General features: G+C 46.4%; 1 protein-coding gene across 22 annotated transcripts in view; it reads right to left on the bottom strand.

The window, feature by feature from the left end:
• The window catches only part of LOC138676110 (mucin-19), a 769116-nt gene that overhangs the window by 227003 nt on the left and 525689 nt on the right, over positions 1-16424 (bottom strand). For 18 of the 22 annotated variants that reach the window (XM_069765013.1, XM_069765031.1, XM_069765021.1 and 15 more), the window contains 2 exons: positions 14531-14566; positions 10772-10816 (listed from right to left, as the gene is read on the bottom strand). The exons of the other annotated variants lie outside the window; for them this stretch is intronic. In XM_069765013.1, coding sequence (XP_069621114.1) covers positions 10772-10816; positions 14531-14566 — 81 coding nt within the window. The remainder of the gene's footprint in view (positions 1-10771; positions 10817-14530; positions 14567-16424) is intronic. 22 annotated transcript variants of the gene reach the window in all.

The raw sequence follows: 16424 nt of genomic DNA, 5'->3' as shown, positions 1-16424 counted from the left end.
GTCTGCGGCCCGTTCTTTCCACTACTACTACACTGACCAGGCCACTGCTGCCCGTGTTCCCCTGGAACCAATTTTAAATTGCCTACAGCCAGCCCAATTTATTATGTTAGGCCTTCAAAGCCTGTCTGCGGTCCCTCCTTCCACTAGGCCTCCACTGACCTGTCTACTGCCGCCCGTGTTCCCCTGGAACCAATTTTAAATTGCCTACAGCCAGCCCAATTTATTATGTTAGGGCTTCGAACCCTGTCTGCGGTCCCTCCTTCCACTAGGCCTCCACTGACCTGTCTACTGCTGCCCGTGTTCCCCTGGAACCAATTTTAAATTGCCTACAGCCAGCCCAATTTATTATGTTAGGGCTTCGAAGCCTGTCTGCGGTCCCTCCTTCCACTAGGCCTCCACTGACCTGTCTACTGCTGCCCGTGTTCCCCTGGAACCAATTTTAAATTGCCTACAGCCAGCCCAATTTATTATGTTAGGCCTTCAAAGCCTGTCTGCGGTCCCTCCTTCCACTAGGCCTCCACTGACCTGTCTACTGCTGTCCGTGTTCCCCTGGAACCAATTGTAAATTGCCTACATCCCAATTTTTGTTATGTTAGGCCTTCGAAGCCTGTCTGCGGCCCGTTCTTTCCACTACTACTACACTGACCAGGCCACTGCTGCCCGTGTTCCCCTGGAGCCAATTTTAAATTGCCTACAGCCAGCCCAATTTATTATGTTAGGCCTTCAAAGCCTGTCTGCGGTCCCTCCTTCCACTAGGCCTCCACTGACCTGTCTACTGCTGCCCGTGTACCCCTTGAACCAACATCAGAAAATGTAAAAATAAGTATTTTGCTTATAAAAAAGAAAATACTGGAGAGATATCAAATGCAGACATTTTAACATTAAAAACAAACACATACAACAAAAATCTGGTACAGTACTAAAAATGGCCACCAGCTACAATAACTTTCTCCTGCAAGTAGTTAACTGAAAGTTTTTTTCAATTTAAAACACAGATATGGCATCCACCGAGTGTTGTCCTGTCGCGTCTTCTTTATATTATTGCCAAGAAGATGCAAAACAATGAAAATAATAAAATCATTATTTACCAAAAAAATAGAGTAAGTCAAAACCACATTGCAAATAAACATTCATTACAAATAAAGAAGCAGGGCGCGTCCGAGGGTGAGTATATATCTAATAAGAATATAATCACCCTCGGACGCGCCCTGCTTCTTTCCGACAGCCTTCCTTCCTAAGAATCAGCCCTTCCGTGGTGTAGAGAGAGGGTGTGTTACACTCCAAGGTGTTCCCCAGGTTGCCTTTCCTGAGCTTCGATCTTCATGCTCTCGTTTAGTAGTTGTCGGAAAGTAGGCTGCATTAGGCCTACAAATTGGGTATGGGGTGGAGAGAGATGGTGTGTTACACTCCAAGGTGTTCCCCAGGTTTCCTTGCCATTGCTTCGGTCTTCCGACTCTCGTTTAGTAGTTGTAGAAAACTACACTGCATTAGGCCTACAAAATGGGTATCGGGTGGAGAGAGATGGTGTGTTACACTCCAAGGTGTTCCCCAGGTTTCCTTGCCATTGCTTCGGTCTTCCGACTCTCGTTTAGTAGTTGTAGAAAACTACACTGCATTAGGCCTACAAAATGGGTATCGGGAGGAGAGAGATGGTGTGTTACACTCCAAGGTGTTCCCCAGGTTTCCTTGCCATTGCTTCGGTCTTCCGACTCTCGTTTAGTAGTTGTAGAAAACTACACTGCATTAGGCCTACAAAATGAGTATCGGGAGGAGAGAGATGGTGTGTTACACTCCAAGGTGTTCCCCAGGTTTCCTTGCCATTGCTTCGGTCTTCCGACTCTCGTTTAGTAGTTGTAGAAAACTACACTGCATTAGGCCTACAAAATGGGTATCGGGTGGAGAGAGATGGTGTGTTACACTCCAAGGTGTTCCCCAGGTTTCCTTGCCATTGCTTCGGTCTTCCGACTCTCGTTTAGTAGTTGTAGAAAACTACACTGCATTAGGCCTACAAAATGGGTATCGGGTGGAGAGAGATGGTGTGTTACACTCCAAGGTGTTCCCCAGGTTTCCTTGCCATTGCTTCGGTCTTCCGACTCTCGTTTAGTAGTTGTAGAAAACTACACTGCATTAGGCCTACAAATTGGGTATCGGGTGGAGAGAGATGGTGTGTTACACTCCAAGGTGTTCCCCAGGTTTCCTTGCCATTGCTTCGGTCTTCCGACTCTCGTTTAGTAGTTGTAGAAAACTACACTGCATTAGGCCTACAAATTGGGTATCGGGTGGAGAGAGATGGTGTGTTACACTCCAAGGTGTTCCCCAGGTTTCCTTGCCATTGCTTCGGTCTTCCGACTCTCGTTTAGTAGTTGTAGAAAACTACACTGCATTAGGCCTACAAAATGGGTATCGGGTGGAGAGAGATGGTGTGTTACACTCCAAGGTGTTCCCCAGGTTTCCTTGCCATTGCTTCGGTCTTCCGACTCTCGTTTAGTTTTGTAGAAAACTACACTGCATTAGGCCTACAAAATGGGTATCGGGTGGAGAGAGATGGTGTGTTACACTCCAAGGTGTTCCCCAGGTTTCCTTGCCATTGCTTCGGTCTTCCGACTCTCGTTTAGTAGTTGTAGAAAACTACACTGCATTAGGCCTACAAATTGGGTATCGGGTGGAGAGAGATGGTGTGTTACACTCCAAGGTGTTCCCCAGGTTTCCTTGCCATTGCTTCGGTCTTCCGACTCTCGTTTAGTAGTTGTAGAAAACTACACTGCATTAGGCCTACAAAATGGTTATCGGGTAGAGAGAGATGGTGTGTTACACTCCAAGGTGTTCCCCAGGTTTCCTTGCCATTGCTTCGGTCTTCCGACTCTCGTTTAGTAGTTGTAGAAAACTACACTGCATTAGGCCTACAAAATGGGTATCGGGTGGAGAGAGATGGTGTGTTACACTCCAAGGTGTTCCCCAGGTTTCCTTGCCATTGCTTCGGTCTTCCGACTCTTGTTTAGTAGTTGTAGAAAACTACACTGCATTAGGCCTACAAAATGGGTATCGGGTGGAGAGAGATGGTGTGTTACACTCCAAGGTGTTCCCCAGGTTTCCTTGCCATTGCTTCGGTCTTCCGACTCTCGTTTAGTAGTTGTAGAAAACTACACTGCATTAGGCCTACAAATTGGGTATCGGGTGGAGAGAGATGGTGTGTTACACTCCAAGGTGTTCCCCAGGTTTCCTTGCCATTGCTTCGGTCTTCCGACTCTCGTTTAGTAGTTGTAGAAAACTTCACTGCATTAGGCCTACAAAATGGGTATCGGGTGGAGAGAGATGGTGTGTTACACTCCAAGGTGTTCCCCAGGTTTCCTTGCCATTGCTTCGGTCTTCCGACTCTCGTTTAGTAGTTGTAGAAAACTACACTGCATTAGGCCTACAAAATGGGTATGGGGTGGAGAGAGATGGTGTGTTCCACTCCAAGGTGTTCTCCAGGTTGCCTTTCCTGAGCTTCTATCTTCAGGCTCTCGTTAAATTGTGGTTAAATGGAACAACTGCATTTGGCGTACTAGTTGGTTTGGGGCCTACTAACAGTGTCTGCCGCTCCTTGATGTTCTCCTGGTTTCCTGTCCTGAAATTCCGTTTTCAGGCGCTCGTTAAGTAGTTGTTAATGTTAGACTGCATTTGGCCTACTAGTTGGGTTGGGGCCTACTATCGGTGTCTGCCACTCCTTGCTGTTCTCCTCCACTGAACAAAGCTGTGCCGCCTGTTTACTACGGTTGCCAATTTTGAACTGCATTTCGACTACTTACTGATTTGGGCCTACTCTCTGTGTCAGCCTCTCATTCCAGTTGTCCTCCACTGCAATGCCCCCTGGTTATTCCTGTGTTACCAATTTTGAACTGCATTTAGCCAACTTTATTCTTTGGGCCTATATCTGTGTTTCCTCCTCATCCTGCCCATTGCCCAGCCAGTGATAGATGAGTCTGCTGGTACATTGACCCATAACGCAACATTCCCCGTGCACGCTACACAACAACATTGTGACCCTGCTGAAAGTCAGGTTGCTCTTCCCGCATACCATACCACCTTACACGGGGACAAAGAGGAAGGTGCAGATGAAAGTGCAGGTTCCTTCATCAGGTGGGGGGAGGAATACTAGTTGGCGACGTCACTGGCACAGGGCCTCTCATAGTATGCAAAAGTGTTGCTGCCGGTGGGAGGCGCCCCCGCCGTGCAAACACACCGCTGTACTTTGAGGGGCCCTGTGCCAGTGCCAATGCAAACGAGTGGGCCCCCCCTGCTTGCTCAGGTTCACAGCACTTGCAAAGTTGAAATACTTACCTCTCCCTGCTCCACTGCCGTGACGTGGTCCAGATTTCCTGGGCCCACTAATTACTTGAACCAGCCCTACCCACCACAACTTTAGCCAAATGACCCCCAATTTCAAATGCCTTCCAATTATTATAAGGTAAATTACGCTTGACAAGCTTCATTAAGAAGAATGGATGGTTTTGACATTAAAATGGGCACTCTAGGTGTTTTCCTGGCCCCCACTCACTGCCGACTATGCTGCCCCATTGACTTGCATTGGGTTTCGTGTTTCGGTCGATCCCGACTTTACGTCATAATCAGCCGATTTCACTCGACCCGACTTTTGAGATAGTCGGGTTTCGCGAAACCCGGCTCGACTCTAAAAAGGTCAAGGTCGCTCAACTCTAGTCGTAAGAAAGGGATCATATCAGATTGTCCACGAAAAGAAGTAGACATCTTACTTTGGCTGGAAGATGATCTTTCTTCTGCAGATGTTACTGTTGCTTTACCACCTACCCAATGGACACAACCTTTTTTTCCCTTTCCAACATGCCTATTCCCCTTTCCACCAGCAGCAGGCCTTTTGCCACTCATTTTATTGCTTAACTAATTGGCAACTCTGTATCTGTAGTTGTTGGCACAACAACCGTTGGATGAAAGTCGAGCAGAACTGAGTGGCCAAACTGTGGTACTGGGCCCAAAACTAATAACTGGATTAGATGCAGTGAAAACTGAGATACACAGGCGGTATAGTTTCTTTCACAGGCGGACTACTCTGCTGACGTGCAGACACTGCTCCTAGGCACTAAACTAATAACTGGATTAGATGCAGTGAAAATAGAGATACACAGGCGGTATAGTTTGTTTCACAGGCGGGCTACTCTGCTGACATGCAGACACTGCTCCTAAGCTCTAAACTATTTACTGGATTAGATGCAGTAAAAATAGAGATACACAGGCGGTATAGTTTGTTTCACAGGCGGGCTACTCTGCTGACGTGCAGACACTGCTCCTAGGCCCAAAACTAATAATTTGATTAGATGCAGTGAAAATAGAGATACACAGGCAGTATAGTTTGTTTCACAAGCGGGCTACTCTGCTGACATGCAGACACTGCTCCTAGGCCCAAAACTAATAACTGGATTAGATGCAGTGAAAATAGAGATACACAGGCGGTATAGTTTGTTTCACAGGCGGGCTACTCTGCTGACATGCAGACACTGCTCCTAGGCCCAAAACTAATAACTGGATTAGATGCAGTGAAAATAGAGATACACAGGCGGTATAGTTTGTTTCACAGGCGGGCTACTCTGCTGACATGCAGACACTGCTCATAGGCCCTAAACTATTAACTGGATTAGATGCAGTGAAAATAGAGATAAACAGGTGGTGTAGTTAGTTTCACAGGCGGGCTACTCAGATGACTATCAGACAATGCTACTAGCCCAAAAGAATTGGCTGAGCTAGATTACACCAAATGCTGTGACAAACACTTGCGGGATTATGGGTGGGGATGGGGTGGGTGGCGGGAATATGGGTGATGAAGGGGGGCGGGATTATGGGTGGTGATGGGGTGAGGGGGCGGGATTGCTATGAGCACTGACCACAGGGTGGCGCTCATAGCACTCTGCCATCAACAACCATAGAGGTCTCAAGGAGACCTCTGGTTGTGATGGCTATGCACCAATGACCCCCGATCACTTGACGGGAGTCAGCAGTGCGAGTATTTCGGGCCGCGTGGCCGGGAGTGCATTATGGGTGGTGATGGGGTGGGGGGGAGGGATTATGGGTAGTGAAGAGGTGGGGGGCGGGATTATGGGTGGTGATGGGGTGGGGGGCAGTATTATGGGTGGTGATGGGGTGGGGGGGCGGTATTGCTATGAGCACTGACCACAGGGTGGTGCTCATAGCACTCTGCCATCAACAACCATAGAGGTCTCAAAGAGACCTCTGGTTGTGATGGCAATGCACCAATGACCCCCGATCAATTGACGGGGGTCAGCAGTGCGAGTACTTCGGGCCACGTGGCCGGGAGCGCATGTTAAATGCCGCTGTCAGAGTATAACAGCAGCATTTAACTAGTTAATGGGCGCGGGGGGATCGCTATTCCACACGCACCCACTGCACACACATGTCAGCTGATGAAAACAGCTGACATTTCACGGCTTTGAGGTGGGCTCACCGCCGGAGCCCACCTCAAAGCGGGGGATACTGCCAACTGCCGTACTATTCTGTCAGCTGCCAGAAAGGGGTTAAATAGATCATTAATACAATTTCTAGAGCTAAATATTACAAAAAATATTATGGGTGGTGATGGGGTGGGGGTGCGGGTTTATGGGTAGTGATGGGGTGGGGGGGTGGGATTATGGGTGTTGATGGGGTGGGGGGTGGGATTATGGGTGGTGATGGGGTGGGGGCGGAATTATGGGTGGTGATGGGGTGGGGCAGAATTATGGGTGATGAAGGGGTGGGGGGCGGGATTCTGGGTGGTGATGGGGTGGGGGGGCGGTATTATGGGTGGTGATGGGGTGGGGGGCGGTATTATGGGTGGTGATGGGGTGGGGGGTGAGATTATGGGTGGCGATGGGGTGGGGGGCCAGCACTATGGGTGGTGATGGGGTGGGGGGTGGCATTATGGGTGGCGATGGGGTGGTGGGGTGGTATTATGGGTGGTGATGGGGTGGGGGGCGGGATTATGGGTGGTGATGGGGTGGGGGCCAGGATTATGGGTGTTGAAGGGGTGGGGGGCAGGATTATGGGTGGTGATGGGGTGGGGGGTGGTATTATGGGTAATGATGGGGTGGGGGGTGGGATCAGGGGGGTGATGGGGTGGGGGGGCGGGATTCGGGGGTGATGGGGTGGGGGGCGGGATTATGGGTGGTGATGGGGTGTGGGGGTGGTGTTTATGGGTGGTGATGGGGTGGGGGGGCAGGATTATGGGTGGTGATGGGGTGGGGGGTGGCATTATGGGTGGCGATGGGGTGGTGGGGTGGTATTATGGGTGGTGATGGGGTGGGGGGCGGGATTATGGGTGGTGATGGGGTGGGGGGCGGGATTATGGGTGGTGATGGGGTGGGGGCCAGGATTATGGGTGTTGAAGGGGTGGGGGGCGGGATTATGGGTGGTGATGGGGTGGGGGGTGGTATTATGGGTAATGATGGGGTGGGGGGTGGGATCAGGGGGGTGATGGGGTGGGGGGGCAGGATTAGGGGGTGATGGGGTGGGGGGCGGGATTATGGGTGGTGATGGGGTGTGGGGGTGGTGTTTATGGGTGGTGATGGGGTGGGGGGGCAGGATTATGGGTGGTGATGGGGTGGGGGGCAGGATTATGGGTAGTGAAGGGGTGGGGGTGGGATTATGGGTGGTGATGGGGTGGGGGGTGGGATTATGGGTGGTGATGGGGTAGGGGGTGGGATTATGGGTGGTGATGGGGTGGGGGTGGAATTATTGGTAATTTTATTGATGGTGACGGGGTGGGGGGTGGGATTATGGGTCGTGATGGGGTGGGGGGGCTTAATTATGGGTGGTGATGGGGTGGGGGGTGGTATTATGGGTAATGATGGGGTGGGGGGTGGGATCAGGGGGGTGATGGGGTGGGGGGGCAGGATTAGGGGGTGATGGGGTGGGGGGCGGGATTATGGGTGGTGATGGGGTGTGGGGGTGGTGTTTATGGGTGGTGATGGGGTGGGGGGGCAGGATTATGGGTGGTGATGGGGTGGGGGGCAGGATTATGGGTAGTGAAGGGGTGGGGGTGGGATTATGGGTGGTGATGGGGTGGGGGGTGGGATTATGGGTGGTGATGGGGTAGGGGGTGGGATTATGGGTGGTGATGGGGTTGGGGCGGGATTATGGGTGGTGATGGGGTGGAGGTGGAATTATTGGTAATTTTATTGATGGTGACGGGGTGGGGGGTGGGATTATGGATCGTGATGGGGTGGGGGGGCGGCATTATGGGTGGTGATAGAGGGTGGGATTATGGGCGGTGATGGGCTGGGGGGGTGGGTTTATGGGTAATGAAGGGGTGGGGGGCGGTATTATGGGTGGTGATGGGGTGGGGGGGCTGGATTATGGGTGGTGATGGGGTGGGGGGGGTTTTATGGGTAATGAAGGGGTGGGGGGCGGTATTATGGGTGGTGATGGGGTGGAGGGGCAGGATTATGGGTGGTGATGGGGTGGGGGGGCGGGATTATGGGTGGTGATGGGGTGGGGGGCAGGATTATGGGTGGTGATGGGGTGGGGGGCGGGATTATGGGTGGTGATGGGGTGGGGGGCGGGATTATGGGTGGTGATGGGGTGGGGGGCGGGATTATGGGTGGTGATGGGGTGGGGGGGCCAGGATTATGGGTGGTGATGGGGTGGGGGGCCAGGATTATGGGTGGTGATGGGGTAGGGGGGCCAGGATTATGGGTGTTGAAGGGGTTGAGGGGCGGGATTGTGTGTGGTGATGTGTTGGGGGGCGAGATTGTGTGTGGTGATGTGGTGGAGGCGTGATTGTGTGTGGTGATGGGGTGGGGGGTGTGATTGTGTGTGGTGATGGGTTGGGGGGGTGAGATTGTGTCTGGTGATGTGGTGGGGGGCGGGATTGTGTGTGGTGATGGGTTGGGGGTGAGATTGTGTGTGGTAATGGGTTGGGGAGCGAGATTATGTGTGGTGATGTGTTGGGGGGCGGGATTGTGTGTGGTGATGTGTTGGGGGTGGAATTGTGTGTGGTGATGGGGTGGGGGGCATGATTGTGTGTGGTGATGGGTTGAGGGCGAGATTGTATGTGGTGATTGGTTGGGGGGCGTGATTGTGTGTGGTGATGTGGTGGGGGGCGGGATTATGGGTGGTGATGGAGTGGGGGGAGGGATTATGGGTGGTGATGGGGGGCGGGATTATGGGTGGTGATGGGGGGCGGGATTATGGGTGGTGACATGTTGGGGGGGCGGGATTATGTAACATAGTAACATAGTAACATAGTTAGTAAGGCCGAAAAAAGACATTTGTCCATCCAGTTCAGCCTATATTCCATCATAATAAATCCCCAGATCTACGTCCTTCTACAGAACCTAATAATTCTATTAGTGGTCAGCAGGGGAGGGGGAGCGGGGGCTGTCTAATTATACTCACCTACTCCTGGCGCGGTCCCTGCAGGTCCCTGCTTCCCCGACACCACAGCTTCTTCCTGTACTGAGCGGTCACATGGTACCGCTGATTACAGTAATGAATGTGCGGCTCTACCTCCCATAGGGGTGGAGCCGCATATTCATTACTCTAATGAGTGGTAACGGTGACAGCTCAATACAGGAAGAAGCTGCGGCGCCGGGGAAGCAGGGACTGCACAGCGCCAGGAGCAGGTGAGTATAACGGGGAGGGAAGCGCAGCGCTGCATGATATTCACCTGCTCCTCGCTCCGGGCGCCGCTCCGTCTTCTGCATCTTCTGCAGTGACGCTCAGGTCAGAGGGCGTGATGACGTGGTTAGTGCGCGCCCTCTGCCTGAACATCAGTGCAGAAGATGCTGATGATGGAGCGGTGCCGGAACAAAGTCAGGTGAATATTGAAAGTGCCGGGGGCCTGAGCGACGAGAGGTGAGTATATGATTTTTTTTATCGCAGCAACAGCAAATGGGGCAAGTGTCTGTATGGAGCATCTTATGGGGCCATAACGTATGTGCAAGATTATATGGGGCAAATATCTTTATGGAGCATCTTATGGGGCCATAATCAACATTTGTGCAGCACTACTGTACATGGTGCAAATATCTTTATGGAGCATCTTATGGGGCCATAATCAACGTTTGTGCATCACTATATAGCGCAAATATCTTTATGGAGCATCTTATGGGGCCATAATCAACGTTTGTGCATCGCTATATGGTGCAAATATCTTTATGGAGCATCTTATGGGGCCATAATCAACGTTTGTGCAGCACTATATGGCGCAAATATCTTTATGGAGCATCTTATGGGGCCATAATTAACGTTTGTGGAGCATTATATGGGGCAAGTGTCTGTATGGAGCATCTTACTGGGCCATAATCAAAATTTGTGCAGCATTATATTGGGCAAATGTGTCTATGGTGCATCTTATGGGGCCCTTATTTACCTTTATGCAGGATTATATGGGACATATTTTAATATGGAGCATCTTATGGGGCCATCATAAACTTTATGGAGCATTATATGGGGCTCCTGAATCAATATGGATATTCAAAAACACTTAACCTACTGATGTCTCAATTAATTTTACTTTTATTGGTATCAATTTTTACTTTTGACATTTACCGGTAGCTGCTGCATTTTCCACCCTAGGCTTATACTCGAGTCATTAAGTTTTCCCAGTTTTTTGTGGCAAAATTAGGGGGGTCGGCTTATACTCGGGTCGGCTTATACTCGAGTATATACGGTACTTTACAAGAGTAATATATATCTTGAAATGATAACTGTATGGTTAATTTATTAGGCTACAAAGAGGAGCTTTTATATTTTTCATGACACTTACCTCCTGATTCAGTTTGTACACAGTAAGGAGATCCTGGTTCACAGCCTGTAAGTAAAGCATTAATAAGATATAACTTAAATAAATCTTATTTTCTAAAGATGTTGTCTGTGATTTTATTGAAAACAAGTTCTAGGCTCCAGGGTGCTCAAAATAGAAAGAGATGTTCGCTTTTTAAAGGGCCCAGGAAATAAACTCTGGAAAGTAATATTATTATGTGAGGCAGATGAAAATGAGCATGCTCATTCCTTCCATAGACTCCACAGGAAAAATCCAGTTGATTAACCCCAGAAGGTTTGCCCCTATTAAATAAGTCTAGTGTTATGGTGAGTCTGGGCACATATCTGAGACACAACTGTGATAGAAGATGTTAGCTGCAGATTTCTAAGAAATACCACAACAGATTAGCCATAGCGAAATGTATGAGTATTGAACATTCCTTCACTGGAACATTAAAAACAGTCACTAGTGCTGATTCTTAAAAAGATTAATAGAAGCTTTCCCCAAATTTTCTATAGAATAAAATATTAAAATTATATTAAAAGGCAGCATTGCGTAAGGGTATGTTTCCAAGGTCAGTATTGGCAGCGCTTTGGACACAGCACATGTCGGCTCCGTCCAATGTTCTTTTGTAAGCACGGTGATTCCACATATATTCGTTGAACCATGCAGAATCACCGCTCCCTATACATTGGACGGTGATATTTATATTGCGGAGACCAAGCATCTCCGCAAGATAAATTTACATGCTGCGGTCTAGAAAGACGCGCCGCATGTGCGTATATGCAGGGAAGCCAGAGGCGTCCATGCACGCATAGTGGAGATGTGATTTCAGAAAATCCCATCCATTATGCTGTAACATCTGGCTGTATGCAGCATCCAATCTGAAGCATTTACTAACTGTGGAAACATACCCTTATATTTTATGTGGTTCATGTACTGGATTTTTGAGAATAGAAAAACAAAAAAACATTTTATGAAATGAGTAAAATGCTGATTTATAAAATTGGATATTAACCCCTTTCTGCCATCGGACACAGACTATTCAAAGTGTATTCCAACATGTAGATGACCGAAATAGTGATGCTGAAGACTGCATCGTCAGAGCTAACCATCTTAGTAGCCATTTCAAAAACGTGCGGAAGGGTGCAGAGATCCTTCAGCTGTGTACTCTCTGCAAGTGTGAATTGCACCACGTCCATACTGTGTTGGGCCAGGTTATGCAAAATGTTATGTTGCACCAGAACCTGGCGCTGCTGCCACAGTCGTTGCAAAATGTGCAGAATTGAATTCTACGGTGTCAGAAAAAGGGGAGAAAAAAAAGTACATTCATATACGTTGCGCATTCCTGAGATGTATGATAATAGGTAACAAATTTATTACATCTACCTACAAACAATTAAAAGCATGTAAAAAAAACACATAACGGTGATATGCATAATACCCATGGATGTAATTTACCGTACAATCAGAAACCGTATACACAATACTGTAATCTGTATATGTACTTTGTCAAGTCAAGCAGAAAGAAATAAAGGTAAATAACCCATACCGCTATGATATATGAGAATACAAATAAATGCAAAATTAAACGCAGAAAGTGACAGAGTCATAGGCATATAAACACATATATAAATGGATGTCCCCAATACAGTTAAAGATTGAAGCAACCCGACTACTAAGAATGAACATAATATGCAAACAACATGGGGTACATAGGATGAACAAAATCCTTAAATTGTGCATCCGTATGATAGATAACCCATTACGCACAGCCCATAAAGTGGGGCAAAATTAAGAAACCTCAACATGAACAGCATATAAGTGACAGTAAGGCATTATCCACAGGGCTCAGTGCAGGAAGCCTAATGTGAAGTTCCTGCCTACAAAAAATAGTAGTGCATATAAAGCTGGAAGCCCATGTAATGTAAGGTGCAAAGATATAGGATTGTCAAAAAAGTGCATGAGTGCATGGTTACCCAGCCAGGTGTGAGGAACAAGCCACATGTGTATCACTGTTCACGTAGCTTCATCAGGGAAGTTGTTCAAGAGGGTGCATGCATAAATATCAGACCAGTAATCGTATATGAATGTACTTTTTTTCTCCCCTTTTCCCCATGCATGTATCTAATGCATGATGCAGCACCCTACATTTATCCATTTGACCTATTAGTAGTGCAACCCTCCTTACACATTTATCCTATTGGCGTTGTTACCCTCCTCTTGCATGGGAGTTTACATCCTTGGGTAGCACACAGCCTATTGTGGTTTAGCTTGGCTCTTTTGGAAATAGTATCTTGTCTTTTTCACTGGTTGCCCTCCAGCTTGCTTGTGCGTGTCTCTCTGTTGTGACATGGTTTGGGATGCTCGTGAGGTGGCATGGCTTGCCCAATCTGCCAATATATTTCAAGCACATGAACCTGTAGAGGCTGGGTCGGATTTTTCTAATACAGTACATGAGCTTAAACAGTTATTAGACTTTGGTGGAATATTAGGAGCCTAGAAGAATATATCAAGGCTAATATAGTCCCATGAGGTCTCAGAGTTTCCATATTACCAGCCTGGAAGCCCACTGTTGCCCCTCCTAAATGCAAAGCATGAAATTTAATTTGGCTCTATGAGAGGCTTAATCCTAAGTCATATGGCAATGGATCACTGGATATAAGATTAAATTTTGATGTAAAAATTTTTTATAGAAAAACCATTTCAAAATGACTTAAGATATTTACTTTAAGGTGCATTTACAATAAAAGATTGCTGTGAATGAGCATTGCTAGAAACAATAATCTTGCAGTATAAACAGCCTGCCGACAGCCCAATGAACAAGTAAAATGCTTGAGTGTTTGGTGAAATTATTTGTTAACTTGATTAAAAATCATTGTTTTCGGCAGTGAATCGTCCTGTGTAAAGAGGACTTATGCTTTTGAGGATAATAGCAGCCTATGGGCACTGAATGATATACGTATTACAGGACATTCAGTGCAGTCTAACTATATAAAGAGGCTTTTAAATAACCACCGATTGGTAAATATTTACTGACATAAGCCACTTATTTGTCTGTTTAAATGCGCATTTACGTTTAAGGTTTTTGCTTTTGCAATATTAAAAAATCAAAATAAGTAAACAAATTAATAATAATACTGGTTAGAATATTGGTAATAAAAAAAAAAAGAAAAGTGTTGGGTTTTTGTATCAAGTATTCTATCTTTCCCTAGTCCCTCAATGAGCATGTGATAATACAAAGTTATCAATTACAATGGAGGAAGAAGCTGACTGATAGACTCAGCAGCAGGTTGAATATTGAATAATAATTAAACAATTTATTGAAAAGTTGGAAATGTTCTTTTACCATTTATTAATTATATTTTACAAGATGCTTTAATCCTTCTGACAACTATTTTACTTTTGACAATGTTTTTTTTACAGAAGAAAAGTGTCATATAATATGTGCAGTTACAACTGTGTCCTATGTAGATAGAAAAAATGTTAGAATAAAATATACTAAAATATGTAAGGTACATTCAAAACTACAGGCTACATGCAAATGACAGACTGACCATTTTTTATTCCAACGGTCCTGAATGTCATGTGCGGGGACAAAAAAAAAATTGTTTTACCTCAGCACTATTCTAAGAAACAGCAGAATATCTGTATACAATATCTATAGTTATTAGTGCATGCTATGCTTACAGAGAAAAATGTTACTTGGTTAAAAATCAATAAGTATGTTTCAATGTAGTAAAAAGTGATGTGTTTTAGTACCTGTGTACTTTGATGCTGTCGGTGGTGAAGGTTCGTCTGAAAGAAAGTAGTCTACTTTGTTAACAATGACAGATAAAATACATATTACATTACATACTATAAAATATATGCTAAGAAATGTAAAGTACATGCAAAAATACAGGCTTTGTGCTGTTTTCAGACTGAACATTCAGGTATTTGACAATCTTATCTCCAGTGATCCGTTTTAAAACCATTTAGGAATAGAGATGAGCGAACCTTTCAAGGTTCGGTTCGATTCACCGAATGTTTAGATGTCCAGCGAATTTGTGTGCCGAATGGTTCGACGAACGTACCTGACCACAATCAGATTCAATGGGAGGCCAAACCAAACGTATACACAACACCTTAAAGAGCTTCCCAAACAGTTAAAATTATGGGCAAACTTCATGAAAAGTGGCATCAAATGACCCACAGTGGAAATTTGCAAATGACACAGCAGCAGTCAACCATGGCCCATGCATGAGGTATCAGGGTCTGGGCCAGCATTTACAGCAGTGATTTGAAGTTTCAATGGTGGATAATGGAGCAGTGTAAGCCCTGATATCTCATTCAACACCTCCAATTGTTTTATATTCCAGCCACACTCAGATGGCACAAACATCAGTTTCATGCAGTACTATTGGTAGAAAATTGTAAGGAAAGTAACACAGGTTGTTGATTGCTCAATTGGTCCACATTAGAACCTTTTTTAATGGCACAGAAGAAGTCAGCCATGGCCCATTCATGAGGTATCAGGGTCTGGCTCGCTTGTAATTGAAGTTTCAATGAGGACTTGGTGGTTAAAGGAGCAGTGTAAGCCCTGATACCTCATGCAGCACCTCCAATTTTTTTTATATTCCAGCCACATTCAGATAAGATAGCAAACATGAAGGAGCGCAGCATGAGAAGCACCAGGTGGTTGAATTGGGATGTTTCAATGAAAGGTGGGGGAATTAGCCTCTCATCTAGAAGGGTTGTGCACCCCTGCGCGACTCCGGTAGTGGACGTCTCTGTGCACCCCTGCTCTGTTGCTCCAGGACTGCTCCTGTGCTGTGCTTCCTGGTCTGGTCACGTGATGCCACTACACAGGACTTCACTTCAGGTCCTGTTTCCTGGAGATGAACTGTATGGCCCCAAGCTGCTCCAGCCACAATCCCTCAAGGGGAATATCAACTTTTTTGGAAAAAATATGTATGTGGTCAATTTAAGGAGTGCTATGGCTATAGAGCACACTGCAGTAGATAAGTGGTAAACAAACCTTTTATTAAACCACTACGCATTTCGGCAGCGGACTGCTACCTTTTTCAGGTGAATTTACAGACAGTGTAGGAAGTAACACATTAAATAGGGGTAGTAACCAATAGGATGGAAGCATTCAATGACGCCGATTAACCCTTTCTATACAATCGGTCAGCTGTCAGAAATGCAGCAATAAAACAAAAAATGCTCAAAAAATAAAGTGATATAAAATATAAATTGTACAATATATAGATATAAAAATATGTAAAATATAGCAATATCATAATGAAATGAAATATAATATTTGACCTAAAGATAATGTATTTCAAAGTGATTCAACCACCTAATCACCTGCAAAACTTATTATAATTATAGGTCAAGTACCTGTTACTGCTCTGAATCATTATAGCAACTTGATAAAGAAAGAAAGTTTTTGGATGTTTTAAATTGGGTACTTTGAGTCCTGGGGGTCTGAATTTAACCATTGTGAATGTGGCTAAGAAACAGTAGTAAGGATAAAAGAAATGCACTGCATGGTAATGATTAGAAAAAGACAGGAGGAAAAGCCTGAATGTGCATTTCCTCGTCAGATTGCAGAGGCTAAGCAGGTTGAGGCTGGGTCAGCACTAGCACGGGAGACTGGCTGGGAGTCCCT

This window comes from Ranitomeya imitator, chromosome 4 (genome assembly GCF_032444005.1).
Source record: "Ranitomeya imitator isolate aRanImi1 chromosome 4, aRanImi1.pri, whole genome shotgun sequence".
NCBI lineage: Eukaryota > Metazoa > Chordata > Amphibia > Anura > Dendrobatidae > Ranitomeya > Ranitomeya imitator.
This window is presented reverse-complemented; position numbering and strand designations above follow the sequence as displayed.